The sequence below is a fragment of the Sinohyriopsis cumingii genome, chromosome 8 (genome assembly GCF_028554795.1).
Source record: "Sinohyriopsis cumingii isolate HCF-2022 chromosome 8, ASM2855479v2, whole genome shotgun sequence".
NCBI lineage: Eukaryota > Metazoa > Mollusca > Bivalvia > Unionida > Unionidae > Sinohyriopsis > Sinohyriopsis cumingii.
Window position 1 is genome coordinate 87727477 of NC_142968.1, and position 21906 is coordinate 87749382.

The 21906-nt window shown below is 33.9% G+C and overlaps 1 protein-coding gene across 2 annotated transcripts in view; it reads right to left on the reverse strand.

Moving 5' to 3' along the window:
* LOC149794084 (signal peptide peptidase-like 2B) overlaps positions 1 to 21906 on the reverse strand; it is a 64824-nt gene that overhangs the window by 40961 nt on the left and 1957 nt on the right. For both annotated transcript variants that reach the window (XM_089968043.1, XM_089968044.1), the window contains exons 2-5: positions 19970 to 20095; positions 15678 to 15860; positions 6223 to 6315; positions 1442 to 1584 (exon numbers count right to left, since the gene is read on the reverse strand). In XM_089968043.1, coding sequence (XP_089824169.1) covers positions 1442 to 1584; positions 6223 to 6315; positions 15678 to 15860; positions 19970 to 20095 — 545 coding nt within the window. The remainder of the gene's footprint in view (positions 1 to 1441; positions 1585 to 6222; positions 6316 to 15677; positions 15861 to 19969; positions 20096 to 21906) is intronic.

Sequence of the window (21906 nt, forward strand, 5' to 3'; positions counted from 1 at the left end):
TGGTGCTTATAGTCATAGACTGTGTTACAGATTGTGAAGCTATAATGGTGCTTGTAATCCCAGACTGAAATATTGTGAAGTATTAAGATAAACAAAGGTGTTCTGACATTCCCTAAAGCCACTGAAGGTTTACCTTTTGCTTGTTAATAACATCTGATGTTATACTTAAATGGCAAATCTGACACCATGACGTGCTAGGCATTCTGTAATGCATATCATGTCTCTTATTAAGCCGTTTCCTCATGCAAGCGCTTTGGATCCCTCTACTCCATTCTCATGGAAGTGTCTTTGGATGCCTTTACCCGATTTGTATGGAAGTGCCTTTTGACGCTTCTACACCATTCTCATGGAAGTGCCTTTAGACACCTGCTGTAAACATCAGCCATTTTGAGTGGGTTTTCGTAGTGCCGTCTTCAGGGAAAACCCCTTATTAGATACTACATTCAGGGGTATGAATGACCATTACATAAGATCACATGGTCGCTGTTTAAGATCTGGTCGAACTTAGCTATTTAAAGTAACTGGGTTGTATTCTCCACTCTCTAAAAATGGAGGCCATGGTTTTCTTACAGTACTCAAGTTTTCATGATTAGAATCACAATCATGAAAGCTACAATAACTTTGGTAAAGGCTCTGATATTGATGTAGGCAGCAATTAGTTTTTATAAATTATCAAATTCTGATGATTTCGTGATGTAGATGCAGAGAAAGAACTTGTAAATTTCAAGTATGAGAAATGGTAGCTACAGTTGGTCACACAGCTTCTATGAAGCTACTACTGAACACATGTCAAATCTGAAATGACTATGAAGCTACTATTTGAAACAATTATGGCTACTATTGAACACCAGTCAAATCTGAAATGACTATGAAGCTACTATTTGAAACGATTATGGCTACTATTGAACACCAGTCAAATCTGAAACGACTATGAAGCTACTATTGAACACCGGTCAAATCTGAAACGACTATGAAGCTTCTATTTGAAATGATTATGGCTACTATTTAACACCTGGCAGATCGGAAATGACCGTGAACCTACTACTGAACACCTGTCAAATATGAAATGACCATGAACTGACTATTGAATACCTGGCAAATCTGAATCACCTACAAACAACTAAATTATGCAAAAATAAATTAGCCACAAGGAGAGGGATAAATCATAGAGACAATGGGAGTAACTGTTTAGCAGAAATTCACATTCTTTTTAGCTACAAAAGAATATTGTATATTCAGAAGTTAAGCTGATAATGATTTAAATGAATGAAATAAATCAGTCTCTCACAAAAGAATGCTACCTTTTGGTGGTGATTTTCTAGATCATTTTGGGATATAAGAGATGAAAAATGAAACAAGGTACTGAATTTCAATCCATGTGATCAAAATATCAAGAACTGTAACATATACTGACCACAACAAACCTTCTTCCCTTACTTACTTATCAAGTTGTGTTTTTCCAGACCAGTAGCCACCAATGACAACACAGCTGACGGCAATGAGGAATATGATGATCATGTTGGGGTCAAATCGGGTCTCCAGCACTGGCACAAAAAGAATCACCTCTAGCAAGCTTCCTAGTTTCTGAAATCAAAATTATCAATATTGTTCAATACGTCAAACTGATTTTAAGATGTTTGCATCAATGACACATGGTAAACAGACTCACAAATGCAGGAGACATAATCCCTGTGATATGTACATGTGTATTTACTTCACAAACCATTGTGAGACTGAAAGTGCTAAAAGCAAAAAGGAGCATTTGCTATCATCATCAATAATGTTTATAATTTGTACATTCATAGTTTTTGAAAATAAACTGCTTATTAAGAAAAGAAAAAAAAAATCAGTTAATTTTGATGCCTCAGGATGGAAAGAATATCACATTTTGGACTTGTGCTCAATGTAAAATTGTATCTTGGATTGGATAAAAATGTATTAAAGAAAACAAGAGACCCAAGTAGGCCTGATATTGCTCACCTAGCTTACATAACAGTTGCTGAGCAGACTTATTTAGTATGTGAACTACCACCTCTATATCAAGAAACTCAAATACATTACTTTCATTTGTTAAAACTTAATTCCAAAAGATAAATTCAGCATAATTAACATGCAAAACTCTTGTTCTTATTTCAACTCATGGATGATATATGCCTATTTACAAAGTTTAATCAAAATTAGATGAGAAATAGAGTCTACAGAAAATTAACATGCTCAGTCAATCAGATACAACACAACTTCATTTATATGCACTGATCTTATTTGTAACAGAATCTGTTGCAGACCACAATACAAACTCATTGAAATTCAATCTCTATGGTAACATGTAACATGTTCAACCCATCCAATACAAGATTACCATCATTTGCAAAAATATTTAAAGAAATAATTACAATTTTCTCTATCCAGATAATTTGCATGCTAATGAAAATTATAATTTTCTCCCTGGAAATCTTGACAGCTATCTGGAAAACTACTATCTCTGTTGTGTACTCAAACACCCTACAAGTTCAAGGTCAGTAAGAAGCGGGCCAGGTAAACGAGGCTGCATTAACACCATGCTTGTGAATGAGGATTCAAAGGACATATTTACCACTCAAATAATGGATCACAATACGATCAACAAGGATCAACAAAATATCACAGATGCAATAACACACACATGGTATATAGAATAAATGTATAGTATGTACATGTATACTGTATCACTGATATACCACAAGATGCATACATTTGTTATTAAAAGGAAACAAGGCTTCCAGAATTTCCTTTTAATGAAACATTTATACGACAAGTGGTATATCAAATATACAGTGCACATAATATATATTTTATTTATATCACATACAAATACACATGCTACCATTTCTAACCAAGTTAAGACTGCCTACAGACAACAGTCTATTGATGGATTTATTGAACTCTTCACATCCTTGCCCAGAATATCCACTACAAAATATAGTTCTGTACCTTTTTCTGCAATTCACAATCCTTCCTGCAAAAGTGGTAAGTTGCTCCTTTTCTTTCTCTGCACCTCTCTTTGTTCAGTGGGTATAATTAAATGAGTTGGGAATATCAACTAAGCCAAATAACAAATCAACAAAAGGTAATTCAAAAATTTAAATATATTTACAGTTGATCTAAGTCATTATTATGTTTCAATTAATATTGCTACTGACTAATATCGGGGGACCTGAGTGGCCGAGTGGTCTAAAGTGCTCTCCATTACGGATCACTGCCATCTCACCTCTGTCTGCACCGGTTTGGTCTCGGATTTAGCCAATGAATGTGGGTATGTGAGAAAGCTTGCCAGTAGCTTCTCATGGGTCAGTGGTTCTTTCCGGAGTTTTCCTGGGTTCTTCCTCCACCATTAATACTGGCCGCCAAGTATAGCCTATCGTGTGCTGAAAAATGGCATTAAACTCAACAACAACTGATTATATCATTGTTTTTATCCTCCATCTCTCATTTTTTCCCCTTTCCACTGGTCAGTTATGTCCATAAACGTTCAGATCATTTACAGGTCCAAAGACATCATCGCATGATACAGGTGAAAATCTGCTATCATCATTTATTCAGATTTTCACACAAATCTTGCTATGATGCTAGAGAGACAGAAAGAGAGAGAGAGAGAGGAGGTGGGTGGGTGGGGACAATTTAGCATAAGGTTATTTTATTATTTTATCCATCCGTATGTTTGTTGGTTGATTAGTCTGCTGCCTGACCAACTGACAGAGAGAGAGAGAGAGAAATTTTAGTAATTACAAATAATCTGTTTATAGAACCTTATTATAGGTTAAAAAATGAAAGCATTAAATAGGTTACAGTATGTTTGTGCCTCCAAAATTAGCATACAATCTTGACAGGCTATTGCAACATTGTATCATCAGTATTGTGAACACTGTAAATAAATCCCATGGCACGCATACATATACAGGTAAAACCTGTTATAATGTGATGCTTGGGGTCCAAAGAATAACATCATGATATAAGTGGGATCACGTTAATAAATTTTTCGAAAAACTTACCCATAGAAAATGTGCACTGAAATTTCAATGTCATCAGTTTTAACTAACCTCTTGATTGTTTGTCTCCATTAAGTTTGTTTGATCTTACTAAGGAGTTTACAATCATTGGTATCAATGACCTTCACTTGACGCAGGCAACGCATCAAACAAAATTTGGCTCCTTGTTGGATCTGAAGAACTACTAAGTCAGCCATCAAAGAGATCAAATCACATATTTAAATGGTTTGATAGTTCTTGGAGAATGTCAAACTAGCTACACGCTACTTCCTCCAAACATTAGACAGTGCGAACTGTATTCAAAAATCTTATAACTTAAATGTATGAACTTGATAGCTTTTCTTTATTTTCATTAACAAATATAACATTGCAATATGTTTTGGAAAATTTCAGAAGTTAAGGCAACATTAAATGCAGTGTTGGGATTAAAAATCTGCTAGGGATACGAATAATCAGCTTTTCCTGACAGCATGTATTTAGGATGTTAAAAAGAGAGGTCATCTTACACCAAAAAATGGGAGTCATATTGCCATCATGTTATAAGCTGTATCGCATTACAACAGGTTTTACCCATACTGTAATGATGACCAAGGTTCTTGTAGGTTACCTGGTGTAAATTCAGTTTCAAGTGTTTCATCAAGCCCAAATTCTTTTTCTCTCTCACTCCACAGATTTGCATACATTTTGTCCCCTACACATGATAGACAAAGATAGAAGTGCATGTGTGTGAGATTTGGATTTTTAAAATAGCTTTAAAAAAATTAAGTCATATCACTACGATGTCTGCAATGTGACAGTTTATAGTGATGTCTAGCACTGGGGGGGGCATCATGCACGCATGTGATACATTAGCAAGGAAGAGTCATACCATAAATTTACTTGGCCTACCAAGTAAACTGAAAGTAATTCGTAAGTGCTGTGAGAAAAAGAAATACTCTACCATTCTTTAAGGAAAAGTATGTATCTGAGCTAGTGTGGATCAGTGGAGGAGTAACAACAGCATGTATTTGGAAAGCAAAATGATTGCCTCAAAAGATTATGAGGAATACATAGTGATTTAAATCTTGACAGTATTTTGAATGGACTAAGATGTACCCTCCCCTTCATAGACTGTCAAACAAAGTAACAATATGCCTTTTAATAAATGAATTAATGTATATGGTGTATATATTAGCTTTGTATTACTAATTTAATAACCCATAACAAATTATATAAACATTAAATGTCCAAGACAGTACCATAACTTGTATGTGTGTGTCTGAGGGTGGGGCAGAATGTTTCATATATATATATATATATATATATATATATATATATATATATATATATACACACACACACACACATATACATACATACATACATACATATATATATATATATATATATATATATATATATATATATATATATATATATATATATATATACACACACACACACACACATTAAAAATAAGATGGCCTTTAAAGAGGTGGTATAAAGCAACTTGATATACCAGTACAGTTCTGATCCAACAGTGGCACGTTAATACACATATATAAACATTGATTCAATAGTAGGCCGTTGCTTCTATACTCTAGATTTGTGATGAATTTCCACTGGTTAATCATCAGCAACACAAGAAAATATATTTTCAATAATCCATGTTTTTTAAATTTATGAAACATGGTATAAAATTTCATTGAAATCTCTTCTGCTTTCCCTTTTCTACCTCTATCTTTACTGCTCCGGTGGCCTAGTGGTTAGAGTGTCCCCCTCAGATAAAGGAGGTCATGGGTTCGATCCCCGGTCGAGTCATACCAAAGACTTACAAAAATGGTACTAACAGCTGCCTCACTTGGCACTCAGCATTAAGAGGTTTGTGTTAGGACTGGTCAGCCTGATGTCAGGATAATGTGACTGGGTGGGACATCATGGTATGTGTCTGCAGCAAGACGCACAAATGCTAGACATCACTATAAACTGATAGACTGTAGACACTGTCACAATATGACTGGGAAATTGCTAAATCTACGTTAAAAATCCAAAACACACACACACTCTTAATGGCCAGATGAGCTAAAAATAGAAAACAAATTTAATGCCGATTTACGATCTGAACAAGTAAACATGATTCAACATGAACCTCACTAAACTTAAGTGTAACAGAATGCTACATTATTTCACTTTAAGATGTGTGGGATAAAATTCTTACCTGTATTTGTGTGAAACTGCTCCACATAATGATGGCTACTGTAATGTTGATTTCTGCAAAATCTGTGGTTTCATTGACTGCTGCAGGAATAAACTGAAACATTAAAAGACCTCCATTCAATGTGTCCTAAAAAATAAAAGACTATTTCAACAAGAAAATGTAAAATATTAACTTTTATGTATGTTTCAGGCCTAATAGGAATGGGAATCTGATGTACACAGGACATTGATCATTTCTATAATGTCGTGGATAAAGGCTTAATAAGAATGGGTATTTACACAGCAAACTGAGCATTTACATCATGTATTGGATGAAAATTAAATTGGAATGGGTATTTATGCAGCACACTGAGCATTTCGATAATGTGTTAGATGAAGGCTTAATAGGAATGGGTATTTACACAGCACACTTAGCACTTCCATAATGTGTTGGATGAAGGTTTAATAGGAATGGGTATTTACACAACACACTGAGCATTTCCATAAAGTATTGGATGAAGGTTCAATAGGAATGGGTATTTATGCAGTAGACTGAGCATTTCCATAATGTGTTATAATGTGTTAGATGAAGGCTTAATATGAATGGGTATTTACACAACACACTGAGCATTTCCAGTTTGTTACTATATATATATAGTAACAAACTCAGCCAACCAGATGCTGAAAAACACTTCATACGTGTGGATCTCACTTATTACAGAATCCGTCTAAAACCTTAATGATATAAGCTTATTTACTAAAATGAACCAAACTGATTAATATCCAGTCTATAAAGTGGTAACAAGCTCAACCAATCAGATACAAGATTACATCATAAATATGTGTAGATCTTGGTCATATTCAAATTCATTCAACAGACTGACGATGCAAGAATATTTAACAACTTTCAATCCAAGCCTGGTCAGAAAAATAGAGCTGCTAGAGTGGTGATAAACTCTCACAGCCAGATTTAAGATATTGATGAATTCTGCTCATCATAATCATACTCAACTAAGAGGTAGATCATACAACCCTATTTACCAACTTAGCCCACAGTCCTCTCAATAAAAACGATCAGAACCTATATATCAGGGCTTCAATCTGCAATGCTCTAAAGCATGTGACCATGACCCCAGGGCTATAAGGTTGAGTGAGCATGTTTCAGAGTGAATTGTCACAGCTTCTGAATGATTCATGAACAAAATCCAGCATGAGCATAGGAAATACAGTCAAACCTGTCTCCAGCAGCCACCCATGAGAAAAGGCAAAAGTGACTTGTAGACAAGCGACCTCTGAAGGCAGGTTTATCTCTCAGACTTCATTCTTGACTAATTTATGTACGATGAACTGAACAGTATTTATTTTTCACATGTATTATTATTAGCAGTAGTAGTATGCAATAAAGATACATGTATTTAGTTTAGCTATTTAGCAAAAAGACAAAAACAAAAAATAACAAAATTTAATTAAAATAAGTTCCACACAAGGATACTATATCCTCAATTGTTTTTTTTTTGGTTGCCAATGACAAAAGGTGTTATCTTCTCTCTCAAAGAGAAATAACTGTGTGCATTTATGAATACCTGACTCTGCTTGTCATTTAACATCTTATAAAACCAATCTGATACTTTAAATACACCCCTATCAAATCAAGAAAACTACAACTGTGTTCATGTAATAATTAAAACACCTCTCTCCCACACATACAAACACCTTGATCTCATTATTTGTAGAAATGGCTCCTAAACAAAATTACTAATTGACAGCTTACTTGCAATTATGAAACATGTGACTGACTTTTTATTAGAGCAGTTGGTATAATTATGCATCAAAAAAGTGTGTTCACTTTAAACAATTGATGGATTAAACATTTGCTCAAACTAACCAAGATCAAAAGATAGCATTTCTTTGCAACCTTTAATGATTAGGCTATGAAAAGAAGTATCCTGGGGCTAATATTAGTAACACCTACACCGTTAGTCTAGGTTTCCTCAGATCCTTCCCGCCCCACTTTTGATACTTAGACATTTACGTTGGGGTGTAGGGTCAGAGTCAGTTAAGCACATATCAATAAGCTGGAATTGGCAGTCACTGGTAACGGATTAAGGCAATTGCTTACCAGTGGGCCTAGAAAATTAAATGATGTTACATCGAATTATACCTGCATGAAATTGATTTATTTTTTGAGAAATTGCAAGTATTATAAAAATTATCTTTAATCTGCTGACAGATAAGACGAAACAATCTCATTGATGAAATTTGACATGGTGCTTGCCATCTGCATTTCTAGTCATATGAATACAAAAGCACACAACCTAAATGTCAATAACATCAGAGGTCCAATAATGATTTAATATCAATAATAAACCCATTTTCAATGTTGTTGTGCAAAAATACGATAAAAGAAGGTCACACACTGCTTGTAAAAGAATGAATGGAAACAATTCTCAACATATTATTCTGAGAATTACCAGAAACCAGACACTGTCACAACAACTTGGAGAAAGTCAGATTCATCAAGAATATAGCAAATGTCTATGATATTTGTTTCATATCATGTGACTACTGCATTGACATTTGCTGTCTGCTTGATGAATCTAGCTTTGTCAGATACCTTTGACTTTTACTGGATTATGATAAATACAACAGAAATATGAAACGTTTAAACATTGATTCATGCAAAATACCTTGATATATAATATGTCTTCTTTAATTTAAGTTTAATTTGCATACTTGAAGCAGCCACTGCTGATACACTGCAGTGGCCATGGAAGGCAGGGTGAAGACATTACTTGGACAAAAATACACCTGAACGCTAACAATGGAAGACAGGTGACTGATGATATTTATATAGGAAATTTGCCAGGGGGATATTAGAACATGTTACGTGTTTAGGCTCTAATAAACAGTAACAAACAAAGAGTGAAAACAACAAGCTTTGTAAAATTTAACAATTAATTGATTTACCTGGAAAAAAATTGTAAAAATGAAAAAAATAATAAAGAATTACAGTTTTAAGAAATCAAATCAAGAAATAATCCAAGAATAATCCATGAATTAAATTTTAGACATCCTAGTAATGAAATGTTCGAATGAATTCAAGTTCGAGTCTCGATGAAAAATCCAACATGGAAGCAATGATGTATACTTTAACCTTTATAGTACAGATGTGTATACAGTTCTTTGTTGATCCACAAACAATATTCCGGTGTCTGAATTTCCAAATAAAATTTCAAGAAATGTCTTTGACCAAGAATTCTGTATGAGCACTCAAATATTTCCAGGAAAAGGAATTATTAATTCCAAAAAATAAAATTCAGACTCATCTTGCCACAACGAAACACTTTTCAGTGTCCAAGGTAAAAAAGCCCAACTGAGTAATTTCTCTATAGACAAAGGTTATACAGTCAAATAAGACACAAAACAGATACCCATATGAGGGGCATGTGATCACCTTCCAGAACAGTTTAGAAGCTATTTACATGTCTAAGGTCACATATTCCAGTACAGCCTCAATCTCACTCTATGTATCCCACAATAAAAATAAATTTTAAAAAAAAGAAGTTGTTTACTGGATTCTTAATCAAGTAAAGGAACTAGGTCATCAAAAAGATACAAAGTTCTATTTTTAGGTGTTTTAGACTAAACAGTCAGGTCAAACTAATTTCTGGAAAGTATCAAATTCCAGTAAACAAAATTACATAACTTAACATGTAATGAAATAAAAATAAAAAGATTTTAAAACTTACAAACAATTAAATTAAATTAAACAGAAATTAAATAAAATAAAATAACAAATGGCAGTTGTGACCAGGTGACTGCTGAATTCAGGCAACTATTTGGACTGGTTTGACTTTATATACAACTCATGAAAGCTTAACCAAACCAAAAACTTTTGTGCCAAATTTTCTGACAATGACCTCATCTGAATGGCCAAAAAGATAAAGCTGGTATGTCACAAAATGAATTGATTTAACCTCATATGATTTGCTCCAAGCATGAAGAGAATTCATCAGGGGGGGTTTAGAAAATACAAGCAAATCAAAAACTGACAACTTTAAATCTTACAGCAAATTTTCTGGGACTCAGACCTAAACTTCAAGGTCAAAGGTATCATGTGCATATCACAGAATGAATTATCTTTCTAAATAATGATTCATGCTGAGCATAATCAGAAATGATCACGGGATTTGGAAAACATAAGAAAATGAAAAACTTGAACCAAAGCCAAAGAAACTGTTGATGGAAATGGTGCATTCCCACTGTGGGTTCAACAAAAATATAGTTTCTTGAGTGCAAAATAAGAAGGCAAGGGCCTGGATGTCATACTCAAAGTGTTATTGTATATTGTGTGGCAATGATACCAAGGTCAAAAGATTGAAAGAACATGTTGCTGAATCAATCGTCTAAGTAACATAATGAATCATCAAAAGAAAGAAGAAAATTCATCCAAATCTTAAACTAAAACCTCAACACAAACTTTTGAAAAGTATGACCATGCACAAGCACTTTGTAGAGTGATTAATTAATCCCTATCAAGAAAAATTACACCAAGAGGTTTAGGTAATATAAGCAAATGAAAAACTTTTAACCAAACCTTAAAATAAATTATCTCTGTCACCTTCATCCCAAGGTCAAAGGGAAAAGTCAGGATGCTACACATAAACTGTCTTAGCTTCAAATTGTTTCATCCCATGCAAAAAGAAAATCCATCAAAGAGTGTAACATCACCTTCTTAGTAAAAGAGGTGGTTAACTGGATTTGGCTGGCGTTATCTAGAGGATGACCTCTCTCGATATTATAGCCCAGCAGGAATGAAAGAATAGAATTTCAACAGAGAACTGAGCGAGAATACTGGGAAGAAATAAAGCAATACGAGCCCCCTTTGACAAGAAAATAACAAATTTAATCAGAACAAATTAATAACAGCAATTCCAATTCAAGCTAGATTATGTCAATAGAAATTAACAGGAATTTCCAATCTGGATTTATTTCATCATCATAACAAGAGGTGAAAAGAGCGCAATGTCCACGACTGATTTGCATCACCTTCCTCTCTTGACAGTGTAATAATGTCTTCCTAGTTCATTGACTTCCTAAGCTCCATGCTTTGTCTCTTCATGGACGTCCTGGTCCTTTATTTTGACCTCGTCCTTCTTTTCCCTCAGACTTCTGTCTTCAGACTGTCCCGTCTCTCTCCCAGAAAGCTGTTCCTTAAAGGACAAAATTACCCCATAATTTCTGTATACCACACTCTCTAGACTTACATAAAATTCCCTCACATTACTCAGAGCATGTTGGCTATCCACACACTGTGTAAATTCTGACTTAGTACAGTAGGACATTGACCTCGCTTCCAGCGGCAGGTCTTAAATTACCACGCAAGCGTCTATCAAATATTACCATGTTCTTTTACATATGATACTACATGTTCAATTACTACTGCATGAAATTCACAAATTGTAACTCACAGCATCCCTTAACTTATGAGATTATTCAAACAGTACAAAATCAGATATAATTAGGTAATTATCGTTAACTCACGATAGTCTGTATCATCCTAACAAACAAAGGAAGTTATTTCATATAATCCTATGAAATCCTACACATATGAACATTTGGATTACATGCAATCAATTCTAATCAATAACTGTCAAATTAAAAGGTAAATTAGATAACAGTTCTAGCATCAACATTTTCCAAGAAATTGAATTTTAAAAAATTGCATAACAACTCTAGCATCAACACATTTCCATGAAACTGAATAAATGATACATAATATGGAACTTAGTCATAGCAAACACATTTGCATAAAACAAACAATCAAATAATAGAATATTACATGAAACTAAAATTGCGTACCTTATTGCTGTTCTCTTTCAGAACTTGTGCGTCCTAGTAATAAAACCTGTCTTTCTTTTTACAAGATGCGGTCACCTGGTCCCTTTCTTGTTTAACAAGGAAAGCACTATTCTCTTTAGGCCTCAAACCGGTCTCAAGACTACTCTTCCTCTTTCAGGACATTTCAGATTAAAGAATTTTGACCAAGGTCGTCACTTTAAATTCTGATTGCTTCTAAAGTGTATGCCTTAATTTATTCTGTCCAATCATAGGCAGTGGTCCCTAATTTTTCCCTAAAGAAATAATTCCCTTCATCAGATTTAGACAGCTCAGAATCTGTGAATGACGGTGTGTAACAATTTCCCTTTGAAAAAAATGATAATTTAACATAGGTTCCTACGAAGCGGTTAGGTTTGGTAGCTAAAATGTTTACTTTCTAAGGATCGTGTTAAGATACCCCGGTCAATTTCACTGAGTTGGAATGCTACCCCTTTGAAGTTTACACTGGCATGGGCGTGTGGGATGAACGAAGAAAGGTCAAAGTGATCCTTCACAAAGACTTTCTGGCTTAAATGCAATAAAATGTTAATGCTCAATGCATTCAACTTTAAAGTTCACTGCAATTCAAAATTCTACACTTCACAAAGAGTTTATGAAATTTATAATTTATGCCAATAAAACCTTTTATAAACCAAAACCTTTACACAAATCTTCTATGACTACTGGTAAGACCTAACTGACCACCCCAAGATAAAAGGGGTGAATAAGAATGTAGTATAAAGTTGGCATGTGTGTACTGGGCACTGCCTACCTGTCTTGTCAATCAGCTAAGCATAAACCCATCAAGAACCAATGCAGAACCAAAGAATGAAATTGAAATTATGTCTAATATTTTTAAAATCTTTTTTGTTGATTTTTTTGGTTAAAATCTAGTTTTATCATCTGTCATTTTCCAGCACTTTCATTTTCAAAATCAAGAACAATGAATCAGTTATTTGATAGTCATTGTCAAAAATCATAAATTATCTTCTTTCGGTGTGAAAATTTAAACAATCATTCTGACCTGAAGCAATAGCACATTCAAATCAAATGTTTTGCAAGAGTGAATAATACAAGCAATTGAATTACCACTGGAGTCAGTGTAAGGTGAATTTGAACTGACAAAAAAAGAAGATTTCTAAAAGTGATACACTAACTGCTGAAAATGAAATTCTTTGTTTATAATACAGACCATAAGTAAAAGATGGATATAAAAACTAGCATGCAGTACATAAAAACAGAGGCGAACAAAATTCAATATACCTAAAACTGACAGCATGTTAGAATGAATTTAAAATAAAAAGTGACTGTGTTTTGCAAGCATTGTGTCCACTATAAAAAGACAGCAGTAAAATACAGGTTTTGCTGCAGAAAGATCCAAAACAGATGGCTCTATGGTACAACCAGGATATTTATACCTGGATGATGCCATTTTGTGCATTTACTTGGGTAAAACCTGATAATGATTCAGGGTTAAAGATGTCTGAATAGCTACATCTAGGTAAATCTTCAACACTAAATCCAAACAACTAAGATTCAGGATGTTAGTTACATAGTTATACCTTGCTATGTGTATTTAATTTGCACTGTCTGTTAATTAGTTTACTTAATGTTTTTAAAAATTTCAATATATGCTATTGATTACGTAACATTATATGTTGGACTTGACCTTGTCCAAAATCAAATTAATTTTAAATCAGGTGCACACACACTGATTTCTAGTTTATAATCTTCTATTTATAGCATGTAATCATATACCCAGTATATAACAAATTCCAGAGCAGCAATTAATTTGTGCTTAAAGCTTATGCCATTAACTGTGTCCGCTGATTAACATCACATATAAGCAGTAACAAGGCAGGTCCTTGTTATTTGAGCTGCTCAAAGCTATGTTTCTCCTCACAGTTCCCCTTTTCATTACCTGTGAATGTAAACATTTGCCTATAATCTCAATTTAATTTCATTATATGATCATGAGCAGCAATATACTTATCACAGGTCAATGCTAATTAACACAACATGGTGATGCATATTGGTCTTTGTTTATTGGGACTAAACTACTCATGGCAGTGCAAACTCACAGGATAATGTTTCAACATGCAGCTGAGTAGATATGATTAAAGAGATTGTCTTTTCCGATATGAATTGTCCTTGCAACCAATGGTTGGGCATAGTCAATACTGTTCATTCTATCTGACATGCTGATTTTTTTGTGGACATTAATATCCAATAAAGTTACAGAAATTAATGCAGGATAGCTGGACATCGAATCTTAGCCTAATGGAAAGACAGAGTTGTTCACAAAAAGTTTATTTCTGGTTTTGATTGCTGCCAGCAAATCATTTAACATTTATGAATTTTACTCTCCAAATTAAAGCTAACACTTGAATAGGATTATCTCTTTTGCCATTTTTAAAGTATTCTTCATTCTCAAAAGAATGAAACTGAATGGTGTACTGAAAACATTGGACTAGTTGCATCATTCTGTTTATTAAAGGCACATCTAACAAACAAGTAAACACACAGACCATGTCCTTCAAATTAAACCATAGTTCACCAAAGGAATCTAAAGAGTTGATGAAAGAAAAAAAAAAAAAAATGAAATCCTAGCAAAATTAAGACTAATTATTACTATTAATATTGGTAAGATTTTAAATTTGTGCCTGTGCTTAACCATGCATTCAATTTTCTTGTAGTCTCTGCTAAGGAAAAAGAAAAAGGAAAAGAAAATGAAAGAGTAAGACCCTGTCAAAGATTTTACTCCTACAACATTTTGGGTGATGTTTTTTTAACTTTACAAGTCAACCATGCTAGTATAGGGGTAATGAAAAAAACGACTTTTTCCAAACATAGACAATCAAGATTTCAAAACACCAGAACAACAGAAAATTCACTATCTGAATTTTTTTATTTCACATATTTTAGTGAAGCAATGACACTTTACCCCTACCAGTCTGCTCTGCTCAGCTTAAGCCAACTTTAAACCTCAAAGAAGAGATAGATCCGGACTACACTATTAAACATAGAGTGATCATTAGGCATAATTGTAAATATCTGTAACTGATCACTGATTTTCAAATAATCAAAAGTAACTGGTAATCAGAAATTTTTAAAAAATGTAAATAATTTTAATTTAACAATTTTAGTCCAAAATAATCTGTAATCAAGATTATGTTTTAAATAATTACCATTTTATGAAAAGTTAACACTCAGAATTAGCTTTTCTGACTTTAATAAATTAAAGGAAACATCAGTTCGGATATTGCAATACAAAAATGTTCTGTAAATTGGGAGTATATTTATGTGCATTTTTGTCAAAGCTCTTCAAGTTAAGGGGTTCAAGGTATTACCTTAAATACAGATTCAAATACATTAGATTTTATTAAGTATTAATCTGAACTATAAAAAAATAATATGTTACTTTCTAACAAGTAACCAAGTCATTTATTCAATTACTTTTGAAAACAGAAACCAACTGCTATTGTAACTGTAATTAAAATGTTCAAATTTAAAGTAATTAATTTAATTAATCGTTTTTCAAAATAACTGATTCCAGGTCTGCTTTCTAATGTGTTACAACTAAAGTCTGATACTTACAAGACTATCTTGGCTGCATATAAGGATGCCAAGTGCCCCTGACTTCTGGGCAAGTCTGGCCTTGTCTGTAAAATTACATTGACCCCTGTTAACAGCAACCACAGCCCCTGTGGCATTAACATGGGCAAAGTCCTGCTCACGGCAACCCGTAGAATTGGAGAGATCTAGAAGTGGTCTGGGCACCTGAAACAAAGACACTTGTAAGAGACCAATTCAAGGTGAATCTTAATATTAATTATAAATCCTATGATATGGATTGAACAAAACTACATCACATGATATGGTATGAAAACATCTGGGCAAAATTACCACATGGATATTTGTTTCTTATAAACCATGATAATTCATTAAACAGTTGAAGATCAAATGCATGTAAGTTTGCAATTTCCTGTAAAACAAAGAAATCATTCACAAATGTTAACTACATAAAGAAATTTTAAACCAAAGGGGATTTTGCCAATTAGAGGAATAACAGTTCTCAGTTAATCCATAGTTATCTTCTTTCAAGAAGTACCATGCAGCTGAAACTTCAGATGAGGGAGTTCACAGGTTCGAACCCCAGCTGAGTCATAATAAAGACTTATAAAAATGGTACTAGCAGCTGCCCCAGTAGGTGCTCAGTATTAAGGGGTTAATGTTAGGATTGTTAAGCCTAGTGTCAGGATAATATGAATTGGTGGGACATGATGTTACATGTCTGTGGCATGATGCCCCTGGTCATCGACATCACTATAACCTGCCACACTGCATACATCATAGCAAGATGCATTACAGTGCCCTCAAAAACCAACCAACAACAACTCCATCCTCTAGTCATGTGAATAAATGAAACTTTTTTTTAACCATTCCTGTGATACTGGTGGAATGTAAAGGCATAGTACATTATTATCTCATAAACATAATTTCAAGAATATAACTGGTCAATATTTTGTTTTAAAATCCAGTATTTAACAAAGTATTCTAGCTAGGTGTAAGAACTCCACACAAGGTCATAACAGGTTCATGGGACTTACAATCTGAGGTGCAAGTCACATAACAGCAAGCAATACACAGCGATTCTTATCTAAAATAATGCTAGCATCAACACTTCAAAAGCTGATATGCGGATCTCTAATATATGATCCAAATAGGAGAAATGACATTCATTATATACAAAAATGAATTATACTATTGTTCAGTTTTCAGTGGAAAAAATATCTGCAAAAAAAATGGCAAGATTTTAATAAAACTGCTGATTTGTCAGGCATTTATAAAACTTGTCTTTCAATCCTGAGGTAACTGTTACAACTAATATTTTGCTGAGATATTCACCAGCATAACCAACAATGGTAGCCAAGAGAATCTAATGTGTTATTCTTTCAACAAATACATTTATATAGGGTTTACATAGGTTTTATGTGGTAATAAATTCATTATATTTTGTTGGGGAGGGTGTACAGCATGTCATAATTATGATGAATCTCATACTCTTTGCCTTCAGTTTATAGTGTATAGGCCTCAAGATGGTTATAACAATTCATGCATGGCAGTAAAAGAACATGATATTATTAAACCTTCTGAATAACATTCAAATATATTTAATTTCAAGGGACACAACTTGCTCTCTTAAAATTTGAGTCTGATAGGACAGGGTGTACAGCTTGCCATAATTATGATCAATCTCATTTTTTGGCCTTCAGTTTATGGCATATGGGCTTCAAGACTGTAATAACATTTCATACACGGCAGTAAGCGAACATGAGGTTATTAGCATTCAGATCTCTTTATGTCAAGGGACACAACTGGCTTTCTTAAAATCTGAGTCTGATATCTGATGTCATATAATTAAAAAAATGTGAGCTAACTCGTGCAACTTTTTATTGAATCAGTAATTAGATAATGTTTTTTGCTATTCAAAATTTATAATGTCTTGATTCATTTGCCAACAGAGGCCATGGTTACTAAACAACAATACTGGTGCCAATATGTCAATTAAACATCAATACTGGTGCCAATATGTCAACTAGGTTTTGGTTTGGTGTTTTAAGGCACATCAACATAATCATTTTATTTAGTGCTGAAGCTGATGTGTAATGAGTAATGTTCCTTGCCTAATGTGGTCAACTGTGCATATTACACCCCAAAGTCCATGATGTGTGTAGACTAGGTGAAAAAAAGGTCTCTCTGTCCAAGTTTTATAAGTAAACTGAAATTAAATGATATTTTTACCTATATGAATGTTCACTGCTTGTGAACACACTTATGAAAAGAAGCAGTGCAAAATGTACATGTATTATTCATTATTCACACGATCATAACTGTAGTCCTTTTTCAGAGGCTGGTATTGACATCTTGGATAATATGTATGATAAAAGAGGCAAACCAGGCAGTAATTAGCAGGGATCGTCCTGGGCTTCGCCAATGTCGCAAATTGCGATTTTTTTCCCTTATTTGCGACAAAAATATCCCATCTGGCGATTTTTTTGGCGACATACTTTTTGGTTATTTAATTTGTACATACAATCGTGGATTTGGACTGGATAAATTAAAAGGCAGAACGAAAGGAAGCCACAAACTTGACTAAGCAATGCATTGGAATCAGTCTGTTACACAAACGATCCTTTGTTCTTATTGACAACCCCATCTTTACAGTGCATTGTTACATCATAATCTGCTTATGCTGACATCTGGGCTGAGGACTGTATGCTGCGATACAGTCAATCATGCTACCGCACTATACCTACAACTGACCGACTTCTGAAGACGCGAATAGAACGGATACAATTAATTGTATCGCTAATCCTTCTGTTTTTTTGGTTTTTTTTTATTCATACACCAATACAATAGTTTTGCTGAACCTTCATAGAAAACTGATAATCTTTGAAGTACCGACTACTGTGTATAAATACAAAGCAAATGGAAAAAATCTCAATCACAATTACATCTGTCGCCAGTGCAGCATTTTACTCTTTGATCTTTTCCTTTTGCCATCAGTCCCGTGTTACGGCTGCAGAGACTTAAACTCCGCAACAAGAAATAGCAAAGAAAACCAAACAGTTTTGCATAATTAATAATAATTATTTATTTCTCAAAATACAGGAGTGAAAGAATCCCTAAATTGGGTGTGAATTTATGCTTATATATACGGTCCAGTATTGCCAGGTGTTGACTCGTGTAAGTTTCATTTATGGAAATGGAGATCCTATTTTTCTTGTCGAGAAAATTTATACAGCATTCAGTGATCATTCTTGGGATTTAGGAAGCAATTCGCTACAAGCTTTTTGAAGCTAGCCATGGAGGTTGGGGGCTGCTGAGAGACTACTGGTGTCACCTGTCAGCACTGTAGACTGTGAACGTGGATTCCATAAGATGAACCTCATAAAAACTGATATCAGAAATAAGCTCTGCATCCTATCTCTCGAGAATTTAATGAGAATCAGCATGTACAGATGTGAAAAATTAGACTTTGAAACTGCATTCAACAAGTGGGCAGCCCTAACATCGCGACGGATATTCATGTAACACTTTGTAACATTTTGTTAATGCTTGTTGTAATTAAAGTATTAACTAACCCATCTTTTGTAATTTTCATTGCCTTTTACATTAATAGACTAAATTAACACTTGGAAAAATGTACACTACTTGTTTTGGCGACACTTTTTGAAAATTGGCGACAAAATATTGAGGTTGGCGATTTTTTTTGCGACAGCTTTTTAAAATCCAGGACCATCCCTGAATTAGTCACAATGTGAAATGGCATGAATATACTAACATATTCAATCGAGAATACATTCTGAAAATTTGTTAATAAATCAGCCATTTGTAATCACTCAGCTAATATCCCTGAAATCTGGACATAATGTGATAATTCACCTTTACAATTTTGGATGATAAACCCAACTTACACTTCTAAAACCAAAGTGTAATCAGTGATCACAAAGTTCCTTGCTCATCATTTAACTCATCCATGATCAAGAAGATATAAGCTAATATTCCAAATTTGATCCAAATGGATCAGAATATAGACTCCCAGTCTGGTAAGAAGCTTAGCCAATCAAATTCAAGATCATCTCATTAATATGCATGAATCCAACATCTTGGTTATTTTAGTCCATATTTCAGATCAGATTAAATTTGGATCAAAACAGAGTAACAAGCTCAGTCAATGACCTGCAAGGTCACCTCATTATTGGACATGTATCTTGTTCTGACATATGTAACATTGTATGTTGGACTTGACCTTGTCCAAAATCAAGTCATATTATAGCCAAATACAATATTTATACAGACAGATGGAGATGAAGGTTGTTTACCACATGATCAGCTGTTGTGGATGGAAGGTCCCTGAACCTCTTGTTGAAACTGATGCAATAGAAATCTGTCCATGGTGAGCCATCTCCCTTCCTTCTTGCTGAAACCACACCGTAGTCTCCTGCAACCTAAAACATACTGGATTGATGCAATGTCAGCAGAGATTCACAGTAAAAATAGAGCTGCTTTACCCAACTTATATTTAACGTATACCTAATGAAAAACAATGGGTAAGAGATATATTAATATCTGCATACAGTAAATTTAACAATTTTTTGTTGGCATTGATTTTCATGATATAGCAAAAAGTTACATCTGGGTTGGGTACATAACTTCATTACTAAGACTGTGACTGATATAAATGGACCCTGTATTTCTGTCCAAGACATTTTTTGTTGAGTATTTAAATCTGAAGTGTGTAGCAAGCACAAAATCCACGAATATATAATTAATTCACAGAATTATATTGGTGTCGCTGGATATAAGTCCAATTAACACTTTTCATGTCACTACTACAGTAATTATAGCATGTTCCGAATTGCCTATCACTTGACAACCACCAGAAGTTGTAAGAATCTATACTATGTACTCTGCTTTATAAAAGTATTATTATTCTTATGTTGCTTAGGAAGCTACAGATATAATTCTGGCAGCAGAATCTGACAATCATGATCTCATATAAGTTTGCTACAAATTCCTAGCTTCTAAAACTCATGTAAAAATTAACTAGCTTGTTAAGCAGTTTATGAAATCTGAATCTTGACCTTTGTCTTTAATTTCTCATATAAAATAGATTTGGATATGGGCTTCCCAGTGTGTGAGATATTCCTAAAAAAATTGACTTCACATTCCTTCGTCCGTCAACCAGGGAACACACTACACAACACCATTATTTAGCCAGTAAGACAGCGACCTAATAATACAAATATCAGGAACATCAGGGTCAATGTCTTACACTGTAGGACTAAGGCTTAGTGCCACAAATGTTAACAAATGGGGTCGGGATAGACGATTCCACTATTAAGAATAAACCCTTCACCTACAATCGATATGAAATTTGGATGGACGGTGGCAGTAAATTAATAGGATTTCATACAATTATACACAAAAATCAGTGCCTATGTGTTTATACTTGTTCCATTCCACACAGCATCGTGAATGTTATCCTATCTGTAACTCGTAAAATCTTCAGGTCAGTGTTATTAAATGCAGCTAAAAGTTCCCAATTCATTTTAAATATATCGTGTGAAACAAATCAATACTTTTAGCCACATGTAATGATACTGACCTGACAATCTGACAATTTACTGAGTTACAGATATGATAAAATTCGCAATGCTGTGTGAAACAAAATACAATGCTGCCGGGCAATTCTGCGCACCTAAGATTTTCATCACCAATACTGAAGCAAAACGCATACCAAATTCAAATGATTGATGAAAATATAATACTGCAATGCTTTCCATTTGAAAAGAGGCAATTGTCACCAGAATATTCTGTTAAAAATAATATTAATTTTGGACACATGGGATACCATCTCCACGTTTTCATGACTTGTGAGATGTATGCCTATTCTGCACACAGCTTTGAAGATGTAATGTTTATCCATTGGGCTACAGAATGAAATATATTACCTTGGACTGTTTCTGTCAGCAGTTCAGTCAAGTAATTAGGTCAGGTTTATAGTTTTACAAAATTCAACGTAACAATGCCAATAAATGGCAAGAGATATTAAGCAAACTAAACTGATCATGTAAAAAAACTATTAAAGTTCAACATTTTAGAAGAAAAAAATCAGCTATTTTGTTGAAGAGAGACAACAAAGAATAGGATGTAATGTGTTTACAACATCTTGCTTATGTGGAAGATTACTAAAGAATTCTGAAACAGACAATATGCCGGGGAATTTCTTGAGAATCCCATTCTAGCAGCAAGTTGA